This window comes from Limulus polyphemus, unplaced genomic scaffold, assembly GCF_000517525.1.
Source record: "Limulus polyphemus unplaced genomic scaffold, Limulus_polyphemus-2.1.2 Scaffold3108, whole genome shotgun sequence".
Lineage (NCBI taxonomy): Eukaryota > Metazoa > Arthropoda > Merostomata > Xiphosura > Limulidae > Limulus > Limulus polyphemus.
This window is the reverse complement of record NW_013668718.1, coordinates 46,377-61,526: the sequence shown is the minus strand read 5'-3', so window position 1 is coordinate 61,526 and position 15,150 is coordinate 46,377. Positions and strand designations below refer to the sequence as shown.

Sequence of the window (15,150 nt, the reverse complement as noted above, 5' to 3'; positions counted from 1 at the left end):
GGAGGACAGTAGACCCCACGCATGGCGTGAAAAAGACTCAGATGGAGGCATGGAAAGGTCCATCTGCACTCCCACTGTAGCAGTGGAGCGTAGTGCAGTGGTATATGTCCGAGATGTAGTAGAGAACAATAGCTTCTGAGCCTCAGGATGTTATTAAGAGTCTTCAAACGCTGTACCTCTTTCTCCTCCACCCAATTAGGGCAAGACTTAAAGTAAGAGGGTGGGAACCACTACAGTTAATACAGTGAGGGTCCAGTTTGCACTCGTAGGCATCATGATCCTTGCCACCACAATGAGCACACGTCACAGAACCATGACAAGATGTCTTTGAGTGACCAAACCACTGACACTGAAAACATCAGAGAGGGTTGGGAATATAGGGCCGTACCTTATCGTTCACCAATTAGCAGATTTTTAACATTTTTTTTTTTTATTTGGAATGAGGGGGGATCCATAAATAAGGAGAGAGATTCAGTGCCCACTGACCCCACCCACCATGGAGTCCTATGAGGGGGACACACTACAATTTCAAGCATGGACACTGCAGCAATGCCAGGGTTTCGTGAGCACTATACCCAAACACCTGTATCAGACAGGATGTCCACAACACCCATTGAGGATGCCCAACACTGGTACTCAGTTGACCCTAGCCCCAGTGGACCAGCTGATTGACCCTAGGGGGGCCACCCCAAGACCACCAGTCTACAGAAATTCAAGGCCAAAGTGGTGTGTTGCAGTGCCTTAGACACCACTCAACCACCAGGATCCTCTCCTCCCCTTCACAGGTCGCCACACACGGCAAACACGTGGGTGGATGTTTAGATCCCAGAGAAAGTAACTGAAAATACAGAACCTTCCCTGGGAGGTCTCCTCACCATGTACAGGAATCCACGTCAAGGGGAAATTCAGTGGAACATTGAAAATTTTATTAACTAATTACATGCACATAATGCAATTTTAAAAACCACTTCTAATGTAACTCACTGTCAATTAAATAACACAAAGTGAACAGAACAATAACATAACATCTCTTATTATACAGTGTGCAAGCATGTGTGTGTACAAATGGTGCTCATATTTGTTCTCATTTTGAGAGCTTGATTTATTTAAAAGCATATTACTTTGATAACTACTATAAAGCCTTCTAGTAGTCACGTGTGATAATAAAATGTTGTAAAACAGTTCTGTTTCTAAATAATGAAGGATATCTTGGCTAAAGAGCTAGAAATGAAAATGTGTTGATTCACCATAACAGATGATTCCAGAAGTATGTAGTTGTATGAGGCGTTTCTGGTTATGATCAGATTCTACTTACGAGATAAATTCTTCTTTCCTTTGATTCACAATTTCTGGTGGTTGGGCAATAATTACTCGAGTCAACTGATCTGGTTCGTAAACCCACAGCTGAAATGGTTAAAAAACAGAATTTATTAATTCCTCAGATATTATTATTTTAACCCATTCACTGTGGCTGGGACTTATATTTCCCAGTGCTACCATCCCCTCACCCTGCAACAAATGTTTCCCCATCGTTGACTCTGTTAATGCCTTCCTCTGCTGGGTCCAGGTTTGTCATCTTGACTATCATCACTAGATGGAGAGCTAGCATCCTCTTGCCTCATCAAGGTTACTACTTGCTACTCTATCGATGCAGGCACAGTCAGCATGTAGTTGTTGTACATTCTGCTTAGGTATCTTGTTAGTTACTGCAGGGCTGAGTGGAAAACATTGAGGGAAATGAAACCATATATCAACATAAGGTTGGATGCCATTAAAGACTTTTCAACTTTTACTCCCACATATCACGTGCAGCAATTATGAATGACAAGAGGAAACATTTGTCCCAGTCACAGTGTGAGGAGGTGGGAGCACTGGTAAATATACGTCCAAGCTGCAGTGAAAGGGTTAAAGTTGAAAACAACGGGATATTTGAATTTTAACCTTATATTTTTACTGTATCAACAAAATTAAAATGAATTTTTGTTTTTAGTTATTATTACATTTTTTGCCACTTAATCATATCTTCTATTATACAAATACAGCTGCCCAATTACTTAATACTTTAATTATGGATATTTCAGCAATTATAATTTTAAGATGATTTCTATACTGAAAGAATTACTATAGATGTTATATTGACTATTGTTTCAACTCATTTTGAGCCATATTTTTATTTTACGGTAAATTTTCTTCTATAAATTTGTTTGTTTGTTTTGAATTTTGTGCAAAGCAACACAAGGGCTATCTGCACTAGACGTCCCTAATTTAGCAGTGTAAGACTAGAGGAAAGGCAGATAGGCATCACCACCCACCGCCAACTATTGGGCTACTCTTTTACCATCGAATAGTGGGATTGACAGTAACATTATAACACCCCCATGGCTGAAAGGGGCGAACATGTTTGGTGTGATTGGGATTCGAACCTGTGACCTGCAGATTGCGAGTCAAGTGCCCTAACCACCTGGCCATGCCCTTCTATAAATACAGCATACAAATTGTAACAATTTCAGTAATAAACACCATTAATTAACATTATAAGACAAAATAATTAATGTGTGAAAAATTTTAATTTTATACTCTGAGAAACTAAATATTAAAATTGGACTAATACAGATAATGTAAAAAATTGATTTTTAAAACTCAAGTATGAATTAAATGCCTAAGTTGTAGACAACTTAAAGTAACTAAAGCAACTGCAGTTTTATAAGAATGATGTTTGACGTTCCATACCTCTCAAACTATTGTTTCTAGGAGATGTATTCAGCATCATAGCAATGGCTTCTTGAGTTGGAAGTTTTTTTTTTTCTTTTGTTATTTACAACACAGCCTTCACTTTACAGAAGAAAACAGTGTTCTAGATGGTTTGAGGTGTGGTTTCGGAGCTTGTAGCTATTCTAAGTGTTCTAATATGCGAGGTTCTTAGATTCTTTGGAGAACACTGAAGTGTTCTTTCTTAAAAGAGTGTGTCCTTTAGCTCTATATTGTTTGATATGATAGTCTTGCTACATGGATATTGTTCTTTTGTAATGGTTGTAGCATATCCTTCCAACCATAAGTCCAATCATGGTAGTGATCCACTGCCTTGTGGTCTAGAACTCATCATAGGTGTTAAATATGCTTCCTATGGCACAATCGTCTCACATCTTTATGACATGCCACTACTTGGCATATGAAAATTACTTTATAAAGTGTGATTAACCTTTTGTAATAAATATTAAGCCACACAATATTTAATCTTGAACATTTCTGATAATTTCTTATATAACGACTACAGCTATACTGTTATATTCAGAAACTGCACATTATTAAAATTGCAATAACAGATTCTAAGTTTATTATGCCATAGAAGTGTGGAGTGTTAATCTTTTATTAAAACTAGTAAATATAATCAATGAGGAGGAAAATGCTTTTCTCATCTACATTTCTCTTACACAGAGCCTAAGATGTATTTTATCTTCTACAGAAAGTTCTGGTTTGATTGTATTTAAAGTGTACATTTTCAAACATGTCTGCCTTACTGAGTAAGAAATGAATACACAGTTAAAAATCTTTAAATATTTACTATGGGACACACCTTGACAGTAGCATGAGTAACTCTGTGAGGGTATGCATCTTCTCGTGCTGCCACAACAATCTGAAAGCGAGCTTGATTATATTGTGTCATTAACTGAGTTGTGGATATGCGACCATCTTTAGAGATATTGAAAGGAGAGGGGATGGGACGAACACTTCCAGAAACCCCAAGCCTGAAGAGGTTGATTTGTTCTAATCGATAAGTGAGTGTTCCATTTGGTCCTTGGTCAGCATCAACTGCTGTAACAGTAGCCACTACATCTCCAACTTGAGCAGTGTACTTGATACCTGGAATGGTGAGAAAGATCACAGATTCATAAAATAAAAACAAAGAGTTTACATTTGTGCAGAGTACAGAGTAGTCCCAAGAATTTGAACAATTTATAATGACAGTAGGTTCTAGAACTTTTCCATATGCAAGGAAACATCAGAACACTTAGTTTTGTTATCCTGTTATGAAAATAGTTGCATGGCTAGCACTGTAAAAAACAGGTCATAACAAATATGGTAATGTTATTACAAAAAAAAAAAATAATAAGATAGAAGAAAATCAAACAATGTTAATATGAAAGATATTTAATACTGAACACATTTTTTTATATTTTTTCTTTCTATTTTTTATATGTTAATTTCAATTTCTTTTTTCATTATGAGTATAAATTGGGGTCTTTCTGTAATTTGTCTAATCACCTTAATCTAGGCTTATGCACAATAAAATTAATAAGTGCCAAATAATTCTAAAAATAACATCAGGCATGTAAAAATTTAAAAGAATGTGTCCAAATGATGCAAACAATATTGTGGCAATCATTTCATACTAGTTAAAATAACATTATCATTTCTTGCCAGAAATAGGGGAGTGTACTCTTACGGTAAATCAAGATTCCATATTTTTGTACCATAAACATATAATTTAGCAGCCCAAAACCATTGTAAATACAAGGTTCCCTTTGCTTATATTGTCTATTAACATAGATTATATGGTTGATTTCTATTAAGTTTCCAAACAAACCAATGTTGACTAGCATTCAAATCAGTAATGGGAATGTATGGAAACAATGCACACACCCACACATGTATAATTATCAATAATAATAATATTATTACTTGTCTTATACTATATCTAGGTTTAGACTAATATCAGTAAAAATATGCAATGCAAGAGTCCTAAAAATAGGTCTTAGTATTGATCAAGACTCAAAAGCTGGATATATATATTATATAACATACAAGCTGAAATACCCAAGCTGAAAAACTGATGAGGAATGCTTAAACTTAATTTAAAAAATGTAAGTTTAACAGCAATCATATGTTTAAAAGTAATAACTTGAACATAAACTTTATCTCAAAATTTTAAAATTATGACAAAACTACCAACAAATAAAGATTTTGAGGTGATCCAACCCTTGAACACCCGAAATCTCGATGACCATGAGAAAAGCATGGTTGTTTGAGGAAAATCCAGTAACTTTCATAGTTTGACCTTGAATCCCTTTACAATATTCAACATTGTTTAAAGCATTAACCTGCCAAGATTGTTTGAGATTGACTCAATAGGCTGGAAGTAATTAACCAACAGTGTTAAGATCAATTTTGGCCCCCTTAGGACATTCCCCATAGTTCACAGTGCTTACATATAAATTTTGGTTGAGATTGGCCCAATAGGCTCAGAAAAGTTAGGGTGAAAAAATGCATATTTATAACAGATATTTTTAATCCAAGCATAAGATTTAGGCCTAGATCTAAAGTAAAGTATAATGTGTCTATACCAGACTCAATCTGACATTCTCAATTGTGACTGCTATGATACAAATCTAGCTCTAGCTACATCAACATTAGACTATAAAACTTTAGGTTTCGGTTATGTTGGGTGTTTGTTGCAAATTCTCATTTTGGGGGTACATTTTTTTTCAGCACCCAAAAACCTCTTGTGGCACCTAAACTTTTGGTATCCGAGTGTAAGTGGCACTCAAAAAGTTAATTTTACACCCTTCTTTTGAAACTACAAAAAATTAGTTTAAAAATGTATTCATTCATTGCAATAACACATATTGCTAAAAACCATACAGCTTATAAACACTACATTCACCTGCAAAGTACGGATCATTTGTAAAGTAAGGAACGTTATCATTGACATCTGCAACAATAACTTGTATCCAAGCAAGGGTTAAATCCTCTTCACGATAGCTTCTGTCTGCAGGAGATAAGCCATTCTGTCGTGACTGCTGGAAAAAATTCAAGACAATGTATATCTCTATGCTCTTTGCAGTAAATACTCATTAATTTATACACAAATGCAACCCATTATAATAGATTACTCCTTACTGTTGTGATATGCCTTGCTTAGGGAAATAATGGCTCACAGGTAAACTAACCATACATAACAGGAAGTTCAAAGATTTGGTTGAATAGATTGTTCATGCAAGTATTTTTTCCACAGCAAAACCACTTCAAGCTACCTGCTGTGCTCATAAAGAGGCATTGAACTCCTGAGTGTAGTGTTGTAACTCCATAAACTTGCAACTGTCCCACCAGGGGACATTTATGTGGGAACAGGGCAGAAGAGAAGAAACAAACATTTGACAAATGCAACGAAGTACTGTATATTTCAGGCTTCACATACAGTTGTATGCCTTCCATATGTGGAAGAGGAAAATAAAGTAAAAGCGAATGAATTTAATATTAATATACAGCTAAAATAAAAAGTACACAATGAGCAGTGGAAATATGGTGAAATAAAAGACTAAGCTTCTGGTCCTCTCAGCTCAGAGATACACCATCTTCCTTGAAAGTTGGAATGAATCTTTCCAAAATTATCAAAACTGCATATACAAAGCACATTGTCTATGTAGCTGACCAATCAGAAAAAAAACAAAAAAAAAACCGCACAGAAATCTCTGCTTCAATCTTTGAAACCTGTAAGGTATCCTCCAAACACAAAGTCAAATAGGACAAAATGCAACTACTTTATGGAACAGCATACAAGTTTCTTAGCCAGCCAAGCTACAAAAAGTAACACTTCAGACTGGTTAGTTCTCATGTGGCTTGAACAAGATTTAAAGACTTGGATGGTAAGATATGTAATATCTACATACTACAATGGTTCTTATTAGAGAATGGTGTTTTCACTGTATCTGCCTTTCTTTTATAAAACTCACCATTACACTGATTGGAAGAAGCATTTATTGGCCAGTGATCTTTCTACTTTGTTTACTTCAGCTTTAAATAAATATATAATTGTATTGAATAACAATGTTCTATTAGAGAGTGAAATTTTACTGTTTTTGCTTTAAGTGTTATAACATTTATCATAACATTAACTGGTAAAGGTTCTAATTAAACATACAGTCAAACTTATCATTCCATTAACTTGAAAGGGCCTTCATTAAAGATTGATGTTTCTACTGTCTTAACTCCAGTTGTCAAACTTTTCAGTGATAACATGGACCTTTACCATAGAGTGGTGTTTCTACAGATTTACTCAGCTATCATGAAGCTTATTATTAAATACTGTGGTTGAAGAAAAAGATCTTCGAATTATGATAAAAAAATCACTCAAGTCATCTAAACAGTGTATTGTAGCTAGCAATAGGATTTTGGGTAGCATTTATAGAAATATTGAAGGGATATTATTTTTTCACTGTTGTAAGGCCTCATTTAGAGCACCTTGTACAGTTTTGGGCTCCCTTCTTCAAGAAGGACATTGAATTGTTGGAGAATGTTCAGAGAAGAGCCACTATAATAATACCTGGTATGGTGGGATTGTCCTATGAGGACTTGTTTTCTCTGAAGAGGATAAGAATCAGAGGGGGATTTAATTGAAGTGTTTAAGATTATTAAGGGTATTGATAATACATATCCACCAAACTTATTTTGTTTGTAACAGTGAACTCAATAGGACAAGGGGTCATAAATTCAAATTTTGGCAGTGTAGGAGTTGTCTGCAGTTCAGACAGTATTACTTTTGAAACAAAGTGGATGGCTTTTGGAAGGAGCTGTCTTCAAGGGTGGTGGAGGCAAAAATTTTATCTGACTTCAAGAAAAGATTGGATGAATACATGAGTAGTAAGGGGTGGTTATAGTTGGGAGCTGGAAGGAACATCCTTGATAGACTAATAATTATAATGATTTATAATAATTGGAAGGAGTCTTTACAGAGGGTTAAGTATGCTGCATTAAAATTAGTTTGGAGCCTCATCATATTGTTACAGTCCAAGTCACCAAGTCCAATCATGCTCTTGACAATAGCTACGCGGCATAGTTTCTATTGTAAAAGGCTCATCATCAAACTGTAAAGTCTAAAGCACACCAATTCTGCCTGCATGCATTCCATAATTTATCTCCACACCCACATCCATAGTCTGATTGCACAGAAACCCATAAGTATTGTGTCTGGCAACTTGATCAGTATGTTTTTGTATGGAAAAGCAAAAATACTTGTTACAAACTCCAGCTGCTTGAGGTATGCTATTGTGGAACAAGATAGATGACTAAAAGACTGATGGCCTCATTTCCATACAAAGCCAGTATTTCTGTATAATATAAAGGATTTAGAAAACTGATTTGATATAAAGAACAGATCACCTTGATCTTTGTATCCACTCTTCTGATCCCTAGCTTGCCCCTAACACAGTAGTGATGATCATAAATCCCTTTGAAAAGATTTTGCAACACTGAAAACTTTTTTCACCCACTGACTAGTAGAAAATAGCAAAAGACATGTTACAATTATCAAGGTACACATACATTTCAATAAGTATCACCATGCACTGCAATTTTTACCCAACTAGGTAAATAAAAATTTTCCACGGTTGGTCTTCCTTTCTTGGATGTATCATGGAAGCAACTTGTGTTCATCTGGCTTGTGTCACTTTTACAGATAGAAATTATTCTTAATTGTGTTGTGTACTGTTTCCTGAGACATGTGTATGGCTCTTTCAATAAATCTTTGAATTTTTGGTTTCTCACCTGTTACAATATGCTGCACTTTGTTTACCTTACAACTGCAGTATGACTTGTTGCAAGTCTCTTTCTGGATTGACTGTTGCCCAAGTTGATCCACATTCATTGATTTTTCCAAATCCATTAAGTAAAAGGAAAAACTAAATCCTTGACCTAAACATATCTCATGATCTTAGTGTATGAATATGTTTTATCACAAAGGACTGTTCCATACACTTCCCAAAAGCACTCAAATAGTAAACAGTGTTAAAATGACTTTATACTCAGCTGTGGTTTTCTATTACTTACAGATTTGCATATTCAAAATGTTTTAATATAACATACTCAACCTTGTAAATTAGAAAGCAAAATGTTCACAAATTGCAAAGAACCCTTATCAGAGAGTGATGTTTCCACTATTTCTACTTCAACTTTCATCATAGATAGAAAGTGGAAACTAATTACAGCGATGTTTTCTCTGTCTTCACTTCAAATGTCATGAAACTTATTACTACATAAATTAGCAGCATTCCTTATTATATAGTGACATCTCATTCTAACATTCAAACACTCTCTTTAGATTGACCCTTAGAAAATAGTGTTTTCAGAGCAGAGTATAAAAAATGGGGTGCAGGCTTTCTTCACTTATGTCCTATACATATTAAGCCATATTGGTGCTTTAACTATCCAATATCAAAGAATATGTTCATTTAGCAACCGAAAGGCAAACCATATTTTAAAAAATAAAAATATTTTATATTATAACCCATATATCATTACTGTAGTAGCTGTTGTAAATAGTTGAGTTTGACTAAAACTCACACCACAACAAAATTCTACAAGTCAAGACTGTAAATAAAATTTTCAGTATCTGAGTTTGTTTCCCATAATAACCAAAGTATACAGTTATAAAATATCCAGCTAGAATGTGGAGAATAAAGATACTACTGCTGTTTGAGTTTTTGACTCTTTTTGGATCCACATCATTTAACTTCCAGTTTATACTATGGTTAGAATAAGCACTTAACCCTTTTGTGATGGGATTGGTATAGATAAGTTAAGTATTTATACTGCAACTTCTAATGCAGTAAGTGTATCTTCACAAAATTTGGTAGACTTTTGGCAAAGATTACAAGTCTTTCGTATACAAAAAATCAGATTATTTAATGAAGTATATTTATTATATATCTGTTTGTGAAAATAGTCTGTTTCATTACCAGTCCAAATACAAAGTGATGTTCATGTTATAACTAAGAAACTAATGTTCATCCCAAAAATCTCAAATATTATTTGTGTAATATTTAAAACCTCCTAAATACATTTCAAACGTTTAAGTAAACATTATATTTCCTCTGTTATTTTCTCTACTCTAGCCCTATGGGGTTTGTCAATTTGAGCAGCCTTGTAACCACCATAAAAAAATTGTTAAATAAATTTAAATTATGCTTTTTTTGTTCTAGTATGACTACAGATTAAAACATGAAAACACAAATGTTTAGGCTAAATAGCTTAAATCTCATAACATTATACATTTATATATATTTATTATTTTCATTATATTGACCTTTCAGCCATGTCTGGTTAACAATACAAAAGTTACAGTAACATGGCACATGTGCACTCGTGATACTGTATCCAATAATATAAAACTGACCTTTAGTCTTTACAAAATGACCCGTCTTGGCTGTGTTTCAGTGGACTAGTATTTTGTAAAATACAGTCACATTTCAATTATTATACATTATACATTAGGTCGGCAAGAAATTAATGTCGCTTTTTTTTAGATGGAAAAACCTGAACAACTTACATTTCAAAACAAAACATTTATTAAATGAAATAGTCTCCATTCTTATTGGTGATGCTTTTCCATCTTACAATCAGGTTTTTAATGCCCTGATTAAAGAAATCACTTGGCTTTGAAGCAAAAACATGTTGATGTCCAATTTAACACCTTCCACATTTGCATATGTTTTCCTATTATGATGGTGTTGCAGCGAACGAAAAAGATGGTAATCTGATTGTGCCATATCTGGAGAATATGGTGGGTGGGGAGAACTTCCCAACCCAACTCCATAATTTTGTGTTGCATCAAATGTGCCACATGTGGACGTGCATTGTTGTGGAGAAGAACACCTTTCCTATTTACGAGTGAAGGACGTTTCTGATGAAGGGCCCGATTTAAACGTTCCAGTTGCTGACTATAAATCTCTGCAGTTCGCTGTGGATTGAGGAATTCGAAATGAATTACTCCTTTGATGTTCCACCAAATGCAAAGCATCACTTTCTGCAGATGGAGTCTAGGTTTTGGGGTTGGAAGTGGTTTTTGTCTAGGACTGAACCATTGTTTTTGGCATTTAATATTCACATAGAGAATCCATTTTTCATCACTGGTGACAATTCTGTCCAAAAATGGTTCACACGCATTACGCACCAGAAGAGATGAAGCAACGTTCACACGTTGGAAACGATGATCATTGGAGGGTTCATGAGGCACCCAAACACTTTCTTTATGGAGTTTCCCATATTCCTTAGATGTTTACATATAGTTCCATGAGAGACATGCAATTTCAGGTCCATTTCATGAGTGTGTTGCCTTGGGTTAGACTCAACAAGAGTCTTCAGAGCATCAATATCAATTCCAACATGTCGGCCCCTGCTATCACAGTTTTTAAAGCTAAAGTCACCTGAACGAAACTTGCTGAACCATCGTTGTCACTTACAAACGTTCAAAACATTTCCATAAACTTCTTTGATATTCTTTGTGGCTATGGAGGGGTTGTTTCCCTTTTTGTATTCAAACAGCATTATGTGCTGAATGTGTCTCATCATGTGCCATCACTATAAGGGATTAGAGTAAACTAAACTTTACACATTATATAGGCTACAATAACATGACGTTTAGGCAGTTTGTTTAACTATTATATGTGATGCAAGTTTTTTTTTGGGGGGGGGGATGAAAGTGTTCCAAAATGCAACATTAATTTCTTGACGACCTAATTATCTACATTAATACTGTTTACAAACAAGTTCTTAAACTTAATTTTCTTAAAACATAGAACAGTAAATAAAGAAGTAAAAGAAACAATTATCTCTTCTAATTACGACCTTTGTACTCATTTGCTGCTTCACATAGGTTGCCAAGCCTTATGAAATTCCCCACGTGGAGGATGTAAAAAGAAAATTATTTTTTTATAGATTTTATATATACATTTTAAATAACCATAAAAAATAATAAACTACTATATCAATATAGAATTCTACTATAATTTATCAAATATAGTAACTTAGCTGTATTTGGGTCTAAAAAAATATGAAATTTCGAGCTCACTAAAGACTTACCTTATCATTTGAAATTTTGCGAGAAAAGAACGAGATTAACACAATAACACATCAAAATGGCTGAGAAAACCATTTCCAATAATGAGAAGAGGTGGGCGGGAGGGGCCACTGTGTTTGATTCAGTACATGAGCAATATCTTAGGATATAGAAAAGGTAAGATGTTCTCATTTTATATTCTAGCTTGTCAATATTGGTAGTTTGAGTTCCTAATTCGTACAAAACTACAGACTTTGTATTTTGACATCACAAACATCTAATTTAAACCAGTGCTGCATTCAACATACCATTCAACACACAAATATCAATGTTTATCTGTGTTTTTTACAATTTGATACCGAACTTGTTGGCATAAATTCATAAAATAGTAGTTCAATAAAATTTTGAATGTAAGTCAACAAATAAGTTGGCATGGCCTTTTACACATAACCTGTCACAATAGGGTTAAGCCTAAATTAGAGAAGCATTTCATAATATTTTTAGGATATTTCTTACTTTTTGATGTAGAATATAGTTTTACACAGAAGCAAAATTCAAGATTATTATTAAATTTAATGCATTAAATGTACTTATATTCAGACAGTAGAAATCTTGACCACATCTCTACTTTGTAATGGGGTGCTATGAACAAGGAGTGATGCCAAATTTCTTGACTCAACTACTACACCTCCTCACCAATCCACTTCCCATCTTACAACAATTTTCTTGGAGAATGAATGCTACTGAAAATCCTCACAGAGACTTTGCTCATTTTCAGCAAATTTGTTGCAACATATTTCTGCCTTCTCGTTTACTTTTCAGATGCAAATGTTCTATGCTGAGGACTTACAAGAAAGAACAACACCAGCCTGAAAGATTAAAAGTTGCCACCAAGAGAAAGAAAAAGTGCAGGAAAAATGACCTCATCATCCAAATTTGAACTGCATGAAAAAACAGAGACAAAATGCTCTGAAAAAATTGATTATATTGTCCTTCTGCTACAATTAACATGTTACAGTTATCGAAAGGGGCAGAGCTGAGTCAAATTGCACATCTACATTTTTTTTTACCATCTAAGCTTCTAAACAGTAGATGATTCACTGACAATTTTCAGTGATATTGTTTAAATCCTGTTTAAAAATGTGGAAAATATTAAATAAATATCAAATTTAAAGTTTTAAAAATATATTCCAAAAATTCTGTCTTCTGGGAAATTACAGATTATTAAACAAATGTGCAAAAATCGTCTGCAATTTTAAAGATTCTTTAATCTGTTTTAATAACAAAAACACCTATGTATGAACTTACTTTTAGAATGGTGTAGTCTGGGTTGCTTGTTACCTTGACAATTAACTCAAAATCTGTTTTATTTTCTCGGTCAAATGATACATTGCTACGTATCACTCCATGCAATTTGTCAATGGTGAAGAAACCATTATAGTTACCATCTAAGAAAACAAACATTTCATTTTAAAACATAATTTAAACAGAACGCTTAAATAACAATCCAAGCAATAAATAAATTAAATAACAATCTTTTTGTTTTTAAGTCTCTGTCACATGACTACAATGCAAGTAATAACAGTGACTATAAGGGCTGTACTAAGATGTTCTTCTGTGTGGTTAGATGTACTTAAACATTTCAAGGTTTTTTTTTTTATTTGGTGTACATAATTGTTTTTAACCAAGTTCTATCATAAAAACAATGAGATATATATATATATATTTTGATATCAAACTTAAAGAAGTTTATCATTTTTCTGAGTTTAAATTTCTCACCAACTTAATAGTTATAAAAGCATACAAAATGCACCTAATGTATGATAAATGTGAAAATATAAAACTGATTAAGTTGCTGAATAGAAGAAAAAAAGAAATAGTTCATCATCAGCTCTTTGTTCAAGAAAATTTTAGGGGCAAAGCCTATAGCTTGAGAAGCTTCATTACATTTCCCGACTTGTTGAGGGACGATTTTAGATCCTTTATGAAAAAAACAAGCAAACTTTTCTTTATCCTTAACTCCAGCTCAATGCAAGCTTAAAAAAAATAATTCAATAGTCGTTAGATGAAACTGGACTGCTATAAAATGAGTTGGATTTGTTAAAATAGTTTTGCCAATATTCATTAAGCACCATTGTAGTTAGTGAAATATACTAAAAATGTCTGACATGATTTACAATTGTAACTTTAAACTACTAATGAACACTGCATTTTATATAATGTATCATTAATTCAGAGTTTTTAAGTCATTGTAAAAAAAAACAAAAAACGGAAGAAAGGATAAAAGAAATTCTCATTTGTCATTTATAATGAGAAGTGTCAGTTTTGTCAGACATGATGTATTGGTAGTATAAAGCATCAGTTACCATGATGCCTCAACAATCATTGTTAAGACTATCTTCAACAGTCCAGTTTCATTTAATGACTTTCAAATGATTTCTTCAAGTTGTAATGGGTATAGTTAAGAATAAGGGATGATATTTTCACTGAGGATCTAAAATCTGCTTTTAATAAAACAGAAGATGTAAAGGAACTTCTTCACAAGATTTAATTTACCATTTCATTAGACAAAGAACTTAAGATATAACTGCTTTAATATACCTTGTGAAGTCTCAAAAGAGAGAGTTCACACTTCAACAAAAGTTTTAGTAAGACCTCTTTAACAGTCAGTTTTCTGCTTAGGAATCTGATTTATGTAGGGTTTGGAGATTATCACAGTGACTCATTTTGTTAAAATTATGAATGACCTTTTGTATTATTTTTAAATATTATTAAAAAACTTTTTTTTAATTTTTGAAGAAACCACATAATTATTTGTGCGTGTAATTACATGTTACATACTATATCCAGTGTATAATAAGAAAAAAACAAAAACAAACCTATAATATAGTAATAAATACGAGCATTATCTCCAATGTCAGCATCAGTGGCATGCAACTGACCTACAGGTGTGCCAGGAGGGGCATTTTCACCTATATTGAAAACATATGGGTTGGTGCTCTGAAATAAAGAAACATTTTGCTAATTTACTCTTCACTCATATACTCTATTATCAAAATAAGTTTACAAAATTTCAAAAAGAAAAATCTGACTACTTTCACCTGTTAGCTGCTTCATATGAAGCATGCCAGTCTTATGACTTAATGCTCTAATTTTGAACAAGATTTTTTTTTCAAACAAGTCTCAAAACCATATAATACTCATTATTTAGAAATATTATAAATCAACAAATACACTACCTTATAACAAATAGTAAAACCTGCTAAATCTGAACACTATAAGGGCTTTCTGGACTAGAATCATAACTAACAATGAAAAAA

The 15,150-nt window shown here is 33.5% G+C and overlaps 1 protein-coding gene across 1 annotated transcript in view; it reads right to left on the bottom strand.

Annotated features, from left to right (window-relative positions):
* The window catches only part of LOC106468676 (cadherin-87A-like), a gene marked incomplete at its 5' end in the record, with an annotated part of 76,646 nt that overhangs the window by 26,506 nt on the left and 34,990 nt on the right, over positions 1–15,150 (bottom strand). Inside the window, 5 exons of the mRNA XM_022397040.1 lie at positions 1,316–1,404; positions 3,575–3,861; positions 5,663–5,798; positions 13,139–13,278; positions 14,710–14,830. Of these exons, the coding sequence (XP_022252748.1) occupies positions 1,316–1,404; positions 3,575–3,861; positions 5,663–5,798; positions 13,139–13,278; positions 14,710–14,830 (773 nt within the window). The remainder of the gene's footprint in view (positions 1–1,315; positions 1,405–3,574; positions 3,862–5,662; positions 5,799–13,138; positions 13,279–14,709; positions 14,831–15,150) is intronic.